Source organism: Tasmannia lanceolata, unplaced genomic scaffold (assembly GCF_043159265.1).
Source record: "Tasmannia lanceolata isolate RefF3 unplaced genomic scaffold, GAP_Taslan_0.1 ptg000015l, whole genome shotgun sequence".
NCBI classification, from domain to species: domain Eukaryota; kingdom Viridiplantae; phylum Streptophyta; class Magnoliopsida; order Canellales; family Winteraceae; genus Tasmannia; species Tasmannia lanceolata.
The window spans coordinates 31,326,456-31,339,841 of NW_027518692.1; the positions used below are offsets into that span (position 1 = coordinate 31,326,456).

A 13,386-nucleotide genomic window follows, 5' to 3' on the forward strand; every position below is an offset into this window, starting at 1 on the left:
TGTAATCTGAAATGTTTAAAAATAGAGAAAAAGAATGAAAGAAGTATTGGTAGAAGTTTATGAGATGGGAGTAGAAAAACAAAGCGCTTTGACTTGATCATTGTACCTCCTAACATCAAGCATAGGTTCATCCTTCTATCTACAGATTCGATCGCAACTTCGATCTTTCAGGAATATGGTTCTTGAAACTCCAAAATTTGCATTCACTACCACATGTAATCTAATAACTAGGGTCTACGGAAAGAATAAAAAGGATTGGAATTTTTAAATAAACCCTTCTGACGCGTTCCTGATGCCTAATATCCTTTCAAAATCTGGAAATGGAGATTGCTACTTTAATTTTAATTTTAGATATTTTAGTTTCAAAAAAAAAATATCCTTTCAAAATCTGCTTCATATGTTGAGGCCTGTGAGAGTCAGGGTACAAGAGCGCTCAGATTTTAGCTTCACAGAGGTACAGCCTGAGGGAGACGAGTAAATGATGTTGGAGAGGACACACGGTGAGGCAAATGAGACCCCAAAGCTTCATGATTAGACAGTGTCATAGGAGGGTGCAACATCAGATCCACCTTTTCCATCATGACACTATCAAGAGCACCGCATATATCAGGCCAGGACACCGTGAGCAGAGAATGCAGAGATACATGGTCCACATGGTGTTTGAGAGTGATTCGACACCAGATCCTCCTATTCCCCTGGTATTCTATTGGGATCGCCACACAGATCATCCCACCAATGCAAGCAGGTAATGACACAAGGAGCACAATTCCATCTGCCCACAAGGGCTGCAGTCGCATTAGAGGCGAGATAGATAAACACACACCATTGCACTAGCGGGGATAACTTATTTCATGATTGGAACTAACCTCCAAGCGATGCTACTTGCAGGAGAGAAAAGTGATTCATTGTTTGCATCCATCTTCACATTGCTTGGGGACAAGAAATTCGAGTAGGGTAGATTGTGGTGTCCCTATTTTGATCATGGTGATTAGTGGGCCACCTTGGCAAACTAGTAGTTTTATTTCTTTCATTTTGTTGATTAGTTTGACATTAGCAGGTTTGTTTACCGTTAGTTAGTTCTTTTCTTATAGGTTAGAAGTAAAGTTAGGAAGATGGGGTGTTTTAAAGGTCATAGATAGGTTGTCATGGTTGATTTACTATGTGTTATAAATAAGGGAATTATCAAAAATCAAGATTAGCTTTGGAATAGTGTTTTTCATCGTGGAGTTTTGGACCAAATAGTGCAGTTGATCTTCCATTAAGCAGCAGTGTGCTTCTCATTAGCTTGGATTTTGGTATAGTGAGCATAAGATCCCTTCATCTCCGTGGCAGTGTATAGAGGAGGATCTATCTTTTTATTGTTGACAACCTCGCATAGGTGAAATACCAGGCACTTGGTGTATTTATTGGTTGGCATCCATGTGTTGGTAAGATCCTATCATCATCATCTTTGTGTGTGAAAACTAGAAACATCTCTTATTTTTCAATTTTGGGTTGCTCATAGATTATCTTGTGATTCTAGCTGATAATATTTTCAGATCTAAGTTTTATAAAGTTATTTCTCACGGTTTAAGATATTTATGTTATGTTATTTTTCCTCGAATAATAGAGTATTTGCAACAGCATCTACCGTTTTTTTTTTTCTACTAGTTGTATGTGGAAAATGTGAGATTTATGGAATATTGTAGAGATAGATCTTCTTAATTCAATCTTGAGTTTTGTCATTTGCAGATTTATTATATTGTTGCTGTGAAAAAATAAAATGAAATTGCAGATATTATAATTGGTCGATGGTTGACAAACATTGCTTATGAATTTCGGACAGTGTTTATTATTGTCGGACATTTTTTATGGCTTTTGGCAATCTATTTATTAATCCTGGACATTGCAAGTAGCATCACAGCTCCAACATCAGGGATATTTCATTAACAATCTTATGTGAGACAAGGTCAATTACATTCAAGTTTGAACAAATGTGGATAAACATCCTAAAATGAGAGATACCATAAGATGTGACTTTGATATACATTAAATAAAATGAATCTCACTAAGTGGACAACTTGGGTCAACCCTTCACATGCAAATATCATAAGCAGTACGCTAGGTTATATAACTAACGGATGCAACCAATACGATGGTCTAAGACATATTCCCATGTAGCATATTCACCACAATAGATACACATCACATCCAAAAGCATGCGCACAAAAGAGTCAAGCTTTGACCATTGTAGGATGCAAGGTTGTTCCAACATATCCCAGTCACCTCAAAAGATAAATGTCAGAGCCAAAACATAGGCGTTAAAAGCTTTATGCTGTTTGAATGACGCATGTGAACATGGTTTTAAATTTCGGCTGAAATTCCGAAATTTTGGAATTCGGTTGGGACCGAAACCGAAAATTCCCAAAATCCGAAATTTTGGATTTCCCAAATTTCGAGAAATTGATTTTTTTTATTTTTTTTTAAATAGTATTTTTCTCAATTCTTTTTTTGTACCAGATTTCGGCAGAAAAAACCGAAATTTGAATCCATGCGTATGACTACTATTTTAGCCATGATTCTTGGATGCTTACCTTCAAAAGGGCCACAGATTTTATTGTAGAAGGATGGATTTTCATAGTGGCATTCTTGATAAACCGGTTAACAACAGTTTGAATAAGCCTTGGACATTGAATGATAGCGTTTGCACATGCTTGTGAATGCCTGGCCAGTCCAATAAGTACAGAAACAAGAGATTCATCCAGAGCAGCAACAGTGTACATCTGAAGTGGCAACAATTAACAAGAAAATATTAATTCAATTTGGGAAAAAATAGTGAAACTAACTCAACCAAAATAGAAAAGTTCGCCAATTTTAAACTGTAAAATTCTCACACATCCTGAACTGACCTCAGAAAATATGTATAACTAGCAGATACACGATGATACAATATCTTCCTAACATATTTTTATACTCTTGGATCCATGACCATCGCAAACATATTTGACTAAACTAATAACAATTTTAATATCTATAATACACAATATAACTTTTATTAGCTTCCTTACTTGACACTCAGCCAGGCACATGTAAAATTTTACAATGTCTTATCATGTTCTAATAAAGAAAGAAATGTAACACAGATATTATTGTTTCAAATTGTTCAAGGGTGAGCATAATTTACACATAGAAAAGAGTCTCCGGATAAAAGTTTTAAAAACTAGATTTCTAATGGAACTAGAAAGAGGGTACGGTCCAAACCTGCAACAACCCATCCCGAAATTGATGTATATGATGAATTATAAATGAAAATGAATTGAATTTAGAAAACTACAAAGAATTAAAATCATTTGATGCCTTGTAATCTTGTATTGTGTGCCGAAAACCCATTGCAAGAGCTGAAAGCTGCAGGAAAAATTAGCTTTATAGAAAATAGATATGGAAAATCTGATTAAACCATTCCGTAGAGCTCGAAAAGTAACCCAACATCGACTACTAGATTGCAAAAATCAGGCGAGAATCAAAAAAGTTATTTTTCTTTTAAAAAAAATTGGGAATCAAAGAAGTTATTAGCAACCAAAAATCTGTTGACCAAGTCAACCTGAGTTAACTTGGTTGATTCAAATCAGCTAATGGAAAGTGATGTGACACCACTAGCTGCATGGTTTGCATGCATTCTTTTTGGCAAATCTCCATTAATGATTGCGAGCACAAGAGGTGCTCTTGCCAAGTGGATTATCAAGGATTGAGACCATGTGAGGTGCCCTTGCCATGTAGATGGTCATGATTGGGAGCATGTCAGGTGCACTTGCCAAATGGATTACATTTTTCTTCTTTTTGAATGATAGCCAAATGGATTATCGTGGATTAAGAGCATGTGAGGTGTTTTCATTATAAATGAGAAAAGAGTCCCTCATTCTCTCATTTTTCCTCTTTTTGCATAAGTGAGATTTCTAGGGAAAAATTAAAGGGGTTTCCTATCCAAGTGAAAGGGCAATTCTTGAAGATTTTTTGTTGGGATCTCGAGGAAGCATAGCTCTATAGGTAATCTTGGCTTGTTTTCCCTTTAATTTGATAGGAATTATCCTTGAATTCTTGCAATTCCATTTTAGACAAAATCCCCCACTTTAACTTAATCGTTTCAACTCCAAATTGAGTGAACTCGGTGCTCATTTTGATTTCACAGATGTGTAGTTTCTAATGGAAGAAACCTCACACAAAAATCATTTGTAACAACAAAAATATGTTTATTTTTATCAGACCTACTCTAGATGAAAACTCTAGTCTTGGATGAAACTAAAGTATTTCTTAGAATCATGAGTCTTTTTGTAGATATTTCTCATAGGTTTCGGAGGAACATGTTTAGTAGTCTTTTTGTAGATATTTCTTATAGGTTTCGGAGGAACATGTTTAGTAGATAAAAAAAGAAAAAAACTCAAAAGATAAAATAAAGGATCAACTTTGTTTTCTGCTTGTGATTCAGCTTAATTCTGCTGTGGGAAGCCTGAGATAATATTAAATCTAAGATTTTGAAAAAGATTTGAGTTCCTTGATGCAAGAATCATCCGCTTAAAACAGCAAGGTTCACTTGGCTGAACTTGATGCTATGGCAAGTTGACTGAATTCTCTACGACTGTTCTTAGCTAGTTCTTGTCAGTTTTGAATGCCAAAACTTAGGATTTAAATTTTCAAACCAGAACCTTGAGTTTCAAGAAGAGTCATAAGACCTGAAAATGTCCTGATCATGGTTTCCACTTGCCATTTCAAACTCATTTCCACATGAACGAACAACTCAACCAGATCAAAAGTCTAGCCAAGAATTTCATTCATTCATTGGATGATTGTATCCTCTTTTTCCAATCATTCCCCTAGTCCATTGCCATCATCACCATCATTTTTTGAACCAGCCACCTTTAATTACTATCCTTGTTTGCTACAATTTATATATAAATATGAGACAACTTTAGACTTAATATAGATCTGCTTTTTATACTGCATACACTTACGATCAGATTTTTTTTTTTTTTTTTTTGAGAAGATAACGACAATTTTATTCAAATATAAACCCAGAAGCATACAAAGGAGGGGACCAGGAGTCCCCCAGAGAAGCGGCAATCAGATTTCATTCCTAACTAGTTTGATTTATCATGGATCTGATATTTAACACTGTTTGGATAGATTATATTACTTACTGATGGACGAACTCAATAGCTATGAATTTTCTATGAATACTCTAGTTGTGAGTGAATACCATGTTATGTTTGAATTGTTTGGGAATGTATGTTTTCTGCCCTATTGAATTAGTAACTCGTTTATTGCTGCAAAAGTTCTCAGATCTGATTTTGTGAACCCTAGGTTTGCACCATAAAATATGATACCATTTGAATGAAACAAACACCAACCCCAGAAGTGGTGATTTTGGAAGATGAAACTTCACTGTGTTAATTATCTACCCTGGCTAATATGTAAAGAACAAGTAAAACAGATATGAAGTATAACAAAACTTCCCACACCACTGTTTCAAAAATAACTGCAACTTCTGATGCAACATAGATGCTCATTATATTGGTATCTTTTCGCGTAACACCAGTTGCCGTCCTAGCCATTCTTTGCCTCTGTTCCTGTTTTCCTTAGTCTTAAAACTCGCCAAGAGGAGAGACATTACGCTATGCTCATCTCTCTTCCAGCAAAGTTGGGAGGTGACAATCTGTAAGCCCAATGGTTTTTACCTTGGCATTCCCATCTTGTTTTGATGATTCCAATACACAAGTGATCATTTATCACTAATGTGTTTGATTGTCTAAGTTGTAGATCTTGATAAAGTAAGATCAAGGATGCTTGGATTGAAGGCCAAGAAGCCCACATTGGACCACTAATTGGAAGGCCAAAGTCATCAAGCAAGAAGTCATGAAGACTTGAAGACATGAAGAAATTAATATTGAAGACCATTTCTTAAATGTAATTGATCCAAACCTAGATTAGGTTTTTAGAGGCATAATTAAAGTAATCTCACACACCCTAAATAAACAAGTGATTGTACTTGTGGAGTTCCAACACCTTGGAACCCTCATAGCAATCCCATCTTGGTTGAGAACTGGAAGCCCAAAAACAGAATTGAAAATCTGCTCTGCATAGGCTTCTCGGAACTCCGAGAGTTTTTCTCGGAACTCCGAGAATTATTCTCGGAACTCCGAGAAATGGTCCAGTAGACTTTTTCCAATTTCTGTGAGGCTTCTCGGAACTCCGAGATTTTTTCTCGGAACTCCGAGAATTCTCGAAACTCCGAGAATTATTCTCGGAACTCCGAGAACACTCCAACGGTCTGAAAAAGAGCCGTTTGGAATTTTGCTGGAATTACCGTAATGCCACTGAACGGTCATATTTTGTTTTTCCTATAAATATGGGTGTTCTAAACATACAAATCATCAATCCTAAAACTCTTAAACTTCATTTGAATACCCAAGAGTGAATCAAGCTTCAATTGTGCCTCTCATCACCAACTCTAGGATTTGGATCATAGGCTCTCAATTGTACATCTTTTGTAACCCTTGTGAAGGGATTTTTTAGTTCTCTCTTTCATCTTTCAAGATTTGTATTCGGGCGAGTATTCGGAGAAGCGGAGCCCTTTTTTCTCCGTGGTGAGGATTGCCACCAAGGTTAAAGCAATTGTAATTGGCACCGATCTTCGCCAAGGTTAAGAAGATCAAATAGTGAAGCCATCAACGGGTTTGGTTGGTGGAGTGGAGTAGGCCTCGGGTTTGAGGACCGAACCACTTTAAATCTCGGGTGCACTCTTTCTATCTCTTTGCTCTTTCATTTGCATTGCACCATTAGATTTAACTTGTATGCTTAAAATATTGTTTTTGATCTCTTAATCGGTTTAAGTTTCTCAAATTGGTAAATTCTAGTTTTCTTAAACAACCGTATTCTCCCTCCTCATAGTTGCCATTTCTAATTCAACTTGGGACCCCCTATATCGGATTTTCACTTGGTATCAGAGCATTGGCTCTTAAAAGATTTTAAAATTTTTTGAAAGTTTTTTCAAAATCTAACTAGGGAAAGATTTTATTTGGCAACTTCTAATTGTGAAATGGCACACCAAATAGGAACCGGACTTCCGGAAGGCCATTCCACAACTAGACCTCCTTTCTTCAATGGGTCAAACTATGGACATTGGAAAACAAGGATGCGCATCTATCTTCTTTCGATAGATGTGGAACTTTGGTACATTGTTGAAAATGGATACAATGTACCTTCCAATCCTTTTGAAGAATGGAATGTGGTAGAGAAAAGGCAAGCTAATTTGAACTACAAAGCAATAAATTCCTTGTTTTGTGCCTTAGCTGCCGAGGAGTTTAATAGAGTTGCTCTTTTTTATTCCGCCAAGACTATTTGGGATACCCTTGCAACTACCCATGAGGGAACATCACAAGTCAAGGATTCCAAAATAAACATGTTAAAGAGCAAGTATGAAATGTTTAGAATGAGTCCAAACGAGAGTATTTCGGAAATGTATACTCGTTTTTCTATTATTTCTAACGAACTAGCTAATCTTGGTAAATCTTATCCTAACGATGAGCTTGTAAGTAAGTTACTTAGGTCTCTTCCTCCCCATTGGGATCCAAAGGTGACCGCGATTCAAGAGTCAAAAAATCTCAAGACGCTAACCATAGAGGAGCTTGTAGGATCTCTCATCACCCATGAGATGCTCCTTACTAGCCGACAAGAGGAAAAGAAGCCAAAGGAGAAGGAGAGGGAATTTAGATCCCTAGCACTCAAGGCTTCCAAGGAAGACTCATCAAGTGAAGCGGATAGTGACGAAGAAGAAGCTTTACGAAGATTCAAGAGCTTGTGGAGAAAGAAGCATAAGAAAGATAAGAAAAAGAAAGATGAAAGTGATGTTGATGGAGCCTTAAGATGCTTCAATTGCAGGAAGATTGGACACAAAAGACCGGATTGTCCACTTCTAAAATCAACTTCCTCTAAGTACAAGGGTAAGAAGGATTGGAAGAAGCATAAGGCTCTTGCCGCCGGTTGGGATGCGTTAAGCACATCGGGCAAAAGCTCAAGTGAAGGGGAAGAAAATAAAAAGGATGATCTTTGCTTCATGACAATCACCCATGAAGTTGAGGTAAACTCTAACCCCTCATATTCTTCATCTAGTAGTAAAAGTGATAGCATACCTTATGATGAATTATGTGAAACCTTGCATACCCAAATTTCCAAAAACAAAGTTCTTAAAAAATCCATTTTAAAGTTAGAAAAAGAACTTGAATTTTTGAAAAGTGATTTATCTTCTTCCATATCTCAAGAACAAGTTACACTTGAAAATCATAAACTTGAGATTAATACCCTTAAGGGTAGCTTGGATGAGAAAACTTGCCAACTTTTAAAATTTCAAAATATGGCAAGCTCCTCCAATTCTTATGAAGATGAAAGAAATGAGCTTTTAGTTCAAACATCTCATCTTCATAATGAAAATGAAAGACTTAGATTATGTTTACATGGATTTCTAAATGGAAATAAAATTATTGACATAATCCTAAGTAAAACTAGTCTTAGACCTCAACATGCTTATCATGATAGGACTAGTGTATCTAACCCTCTTGTTAGATGCCATTTTTGTGGAATGAATGGTCATTACCAATTCCAATGTGCATCCAAGAGTAGGGCTAGATGTGGGACCAAGAAATCTTGGGTTCCCAAAACCCCCATATGATGATATTCATATTGTGTAGATTAGGGGTTTTTGAACTTAAAATTGAATATATTTCATTTGTATGTTTTGTTTGATAACCCCTCTTGTATTGTAAAATTATTTTAACTAGGGGGAGTTAAAATTGAATTTTTCTTTGAAAAAGGGGGAGCTTTAAAATTGTAAATTTTAAACCCTTATTTTTCTTACCCCTTCTTTTTGTTGATGACAAAGGGGGAGAAGAATCTAGAGTAAAGTCTCTAGTGTAAGAAAAATGTGAAAAGAGTATATGCTTTGATTTGTAAATCTCTTGTGCTTGTCATCATCAAAAAGGGGGAGATTGTAAGCCCAATGGTTTTTACCTTGGCATTCCCATCTTGTTTTGATGATTCCAATACACAAGTGATCATTTATCACTAATGTGTTTGATTGTCTAAGTTGTAGATCTTGATAAAGTAAGATCAAGGATGCTTGGATTGAAGGCCAAGAAGCCCACATTGGACCACTAATTGGAAGGCCAAAGTCATCAAGCAAGAAGTCATGAAGACTTGAAGACATGAAGAAATTAATATTGAAGACCATTTCTTAAATGTAATTGATCCAAACCTAGATTAGGTTTTTAGAGGCATAATTAAAGTAATCTCACACACCCTAAATAAACAAGTGATTGTACTTGTGGAGTTCCAACACCTTGGAACCCTCATAGCAATCCCATCTTGGTTGAGAACTGGAAGCCCAAAAACAGAATTGAAAATCTGCTCTGCATAGGCTTCTCGGAACTCCGAGAGTTTTTCTCGGAACTCCGAGAATTATTCTCGGAACTCCGAGAAATGGTCCAGTAGACTTTTTCCAATTTCTGTGAGGCTTCTCGGAACTCCGAGATTTTTTCTCGGAACTCCGAGAATTCTCGAAACTCCGAGAATTATTCTCGGAACTCCGAGAACACTCCAACGGTCTGAAAAAGAGCCGTTTGGAATTTTGCTGGAATTACCGTAATGCCACTGAACGGTCATATTTTGTTTTTCCTATAAATATGGGTGTTCTAAACATACAAATCATCAATCCTAAAACTCTTAAACTTCATTTGAATACCCAAGAGTGAATCAAGCTTCAATTGTGCCTCTCATCACCAACTCTAGGATTTGGATCATAGGCTCTCAATTGTACATCTTTTGTAACCCTTGTGAAGGGATTTTTTAGTTCTCTCTTTCATCTTTCAAGATTTGTATTCGGGCGAGTATTCGGAGAAGCGGAGCCCTTTTTTCTCCGTGGTGAGGATTGCCACCAAGGTTAAAGCAATTGTAATTGGCACCGATCTTCGCCAAGGTTAAGAAGATCAAATAGTGAAGCCATCAACGGGTTTGGTTGGTGGAGTGGAGTAGGCCTCGGGTTTGAGGACCGAACCACTTTAAATCTCGGGTGCACTCTTTCTATCTCTTTGCTCTTTCATTTGCATTGCACCATTAGATTTAACTTGTATGCTTAAAATATTGTTTTTGATCTCTTAATCGGTTTAAGTTTCTCAAATTGGTAAATTCTAGTTTTCTTAAACAACCGTATTCTCCCTCCTCATAGTTGCCATTTCTAATTCAACTTGGGACCCCCTATATCGGATTTTCACTTGGTATCAGAGCATTGGCTCTTAAAAGATTTTAAAATTTTTTGAAAGTTTTTTCAAAATCTAACTAGGGAAAGATTTTATTTGGCAACTTCTAATTGTGAAATGGCACACCAAATAGGAACCGGACTTCCGGAAGGCCATTCCACAACTAGACCTCCTTTCTTCAATGGGTCAAACTATGGACATTGGAAAACAAGGATGCGCATCTATCTTCTTTCGATAGATGTGGAACTTTGGTACATTGTTGAAAATGGATACAATGTACCTTCCAATCCTTTTGAAGAATGGAATGTGGTAGAGAAAAGGCAAGCTAATTTGAACTACAAAGCAATAAATTCCTTGTTTTGTGCCTTAGCTACCGAGGAGTTTAATAGAGTTGCTCTTTTTTATTCCGCCAAGACTATTTGGGATACCCTTGCAACTACCCATGAGGGAACATCACAAGTCAAGGATTCCAAAATAAACATGTTAAAGAGCAAGTATGAAATGTTTAGAATGAGTCCAAACGAGAGTATTTCGGAAATGTATACTCGTTTTTCTATTATTTCTAACGAACTAGCTAATCTTGGTAAATCTTATCCTAACGATGAGCTTGTAAGTAAGTTACTTAGGTCTCTTCCTCCCCATTGGGATCCAAAGGTGACCGCGATTCAAGAGTCAAAAAATCTCAAGACGCTAACCATAGAGGAGCTTGTAGGATCTCTCATCACCCATGAGATGCTCCTTACTAGCCGACAAGAGGAAAAGAAGCCAAAGGAGAAGGAGAGGGAATTTAGATCCCTAGCACTCAAGGCTTCCAAGGAAGACTCATCAAGTGAAGCGGATAGTGACGAAGAAGAAGCTTTACGAAGATTCAAGAGCTTGTGGAGAAAGAAGCATAAGAAAGATAAGAAAAAGAAAGATGAAAGTGATGTTGATGGAGCCTTAAGATGCTTCAATTGCAGGAAGATTGGACACAAAAGACCGGATTGTCCACTTCTAAAATCAACTTCCTCTAAGTACAAGGGTAAGAAGGATTGGAAGAAGCATAAGGCTCTTGCCGCCGGTTGGGATGCGTTAAGCACATCGGGCAAAAGCTCAAGTGAAGGGGAAGAAAATAAAAAGGATGATCTTTGCTTCATGACAATCACCCATGAAGTTGAGGTAAACTCTAACCCCTCATATTCTTCATCTAGTAGTAAAAGTGATAGCATACCTTATGATGAATTATGTGAAACCTTGCATACCCAAATTTCCAAAAACAAAGTTCTTAAAAAATCCATTTTAAAGTTAGAAAAAGAACTTGAATTTTTGAAAAGTGATTTATCTTCTTCCATATCTCAAGAACAAGTTACACTTGAAAATCATAAACTTGAGATTAATACCCTTAAGGGTAGCTTGGATGAGAAAACTTGCCAACTTTTAAAATTTCAAAATATGGCAAGCTCCTCCAATTCTTATGAAGATGAAAGAAATGAGCTTTTAGTTCAAACATCTCATCTTCATAATGAAAATGAAAGACTTAGATTATGTTTACATGGATTTCTAAATGGAAATAAAATTATTGACATAATCCTAAGTAAAACTAGTCTTAGACCTCAACATGCTTATCATGATAGGACTAGTGTATCTAACCCTCTTGTTAGATGCCATTTTTGTGGAATGAATGGTCATTACCAATTCCAATGTGCATCCAAGAGTAGGGCTAGATGTGGGACCAAGAAATCTTGGGTTCCCAAAACCCCCATATGATGATATTCATATTGTGTAGATTAGGGGTTTTTGAACTTAAAATTGAATATATTTCATTTGTATGTTTTGTTTGATAACCCCTCTTGTATTGTAAAATTATTTTAACTAGGGGGAGTTAAAATTGAATTTTTCTTTGAAAAAGGGGGAGCTTTAAAATTGTAAATTTTAAACCCTTATTTTTCTTACCCCTTCTTTTTGTTGATGACAAAGGGGGAGAAGAATCTAGAGTAAAGTCTCTAGTGTAAGAAAAATGTGAAAAGAGTATATGCTTTGATTTGTAAATCTCTTGTGCTTGTCATCATCAAAAAGGGGGAGATTGTAAGCCCAATGGTTTTTACCTTGGCATTCCCATCTTGTTTTGATGATTCCAATACACAAGTGATCATTTATCACTAATGTGTTTGATTGTCTAAGTTGTAGATCTTGATAAAGTAAGATCAAGGATGCTTGGATTGAAGGCCAAGAAGCCCACATTGGACCACTAATTGGAAGGCCAAAGTCATCAAGCAAGAAGTCATGAAGACTTGAAGACATGAAGAAATTAATATTGAAGACCATTTCTTAAATGTAATTGATCCAAACCTAGATTAGGTTTTTAGAGGCATAATTAAAGTAATCTCACACACCCTAAATAAACAAGTGATTGTACTTGTGGAGTTCCAACACCTTGGAACCCTCATAGCAATCCCATCTTGGTTGAGAACTGGAAGCCCAAAAACAGAATTGAAAATCTGCTCTGCATAGGCTTCTCGGAACTCCGAGAGTTTTTCTCGGAACTCCGAGAATTATTCTCGGAACTCCGAGAAATGGTCCAGTAGACTTTTTCCAATTTCTGTGAGGCTTCTCGGAACTCCGAGATTTTTTCTCGGAACTCCGAGAATTCTCGAAACTCCGAGAATTATTCTCGGAACTCCGAGAACACTCCAACGGTCTGAAAAAGAGCCGTTTGGAATTTTGCTGGAATTACCGTAATGCCACTGAACGGTCATATTTTGTTTTTCCTATAAATATGGGTGTTCTAAACATACAAATCATCAATCCTAAAACTCTTAAACTTCATTTGAATACCCAAGAGTGAATCAAGCTTCAATTGTGCCTCTCATCACCAACTCTAGGATTTGGATCATAGGCTCTCAATTGTACATCTTTTGTAACCCTTGTGAAGGGATTTTTTAGTTCTCTCTTTCATCTTTCAAGATTTGTATTCGGGCGAGTATTCGGAGAAGCGGAGCCCTTTTTTCTCCGTGGTGAGGATTGCCACCAAGGTTAAAGCAATTGTAATTGGCACCGATCTTCGCCAAGGTTAAGAAGATCAAATAGTGAAGCCATCAACGGGTTTGGTTGGTGGAGTGGAGTAGGC

The 13,386-nt window shown here is 36.7% G+C and overlaps 1 protein-coding gene across 1 annotated transcript in view; it reads right to left on the reverse strand.

Moving 5' to 3' along the window:
- IYO (RPAP1-like, carboxy-terminal protein) overlaps positions 1-13,386 on the reverse strand; it is a 40,596-nt gene that overhangs the window by 6,522 nt on the left and 20,688 nt on the right. The window contains exon 7 of the mRNA XM_077354901.1: positions 2,574-2,762. Coding sequence (XP_077211016.1) covers positions 2,574-2,762 — 189 coding nt within the window. The remainder of the gene's footprint in view (positions 1-2,573; positions 2,763-13,386) is intronic.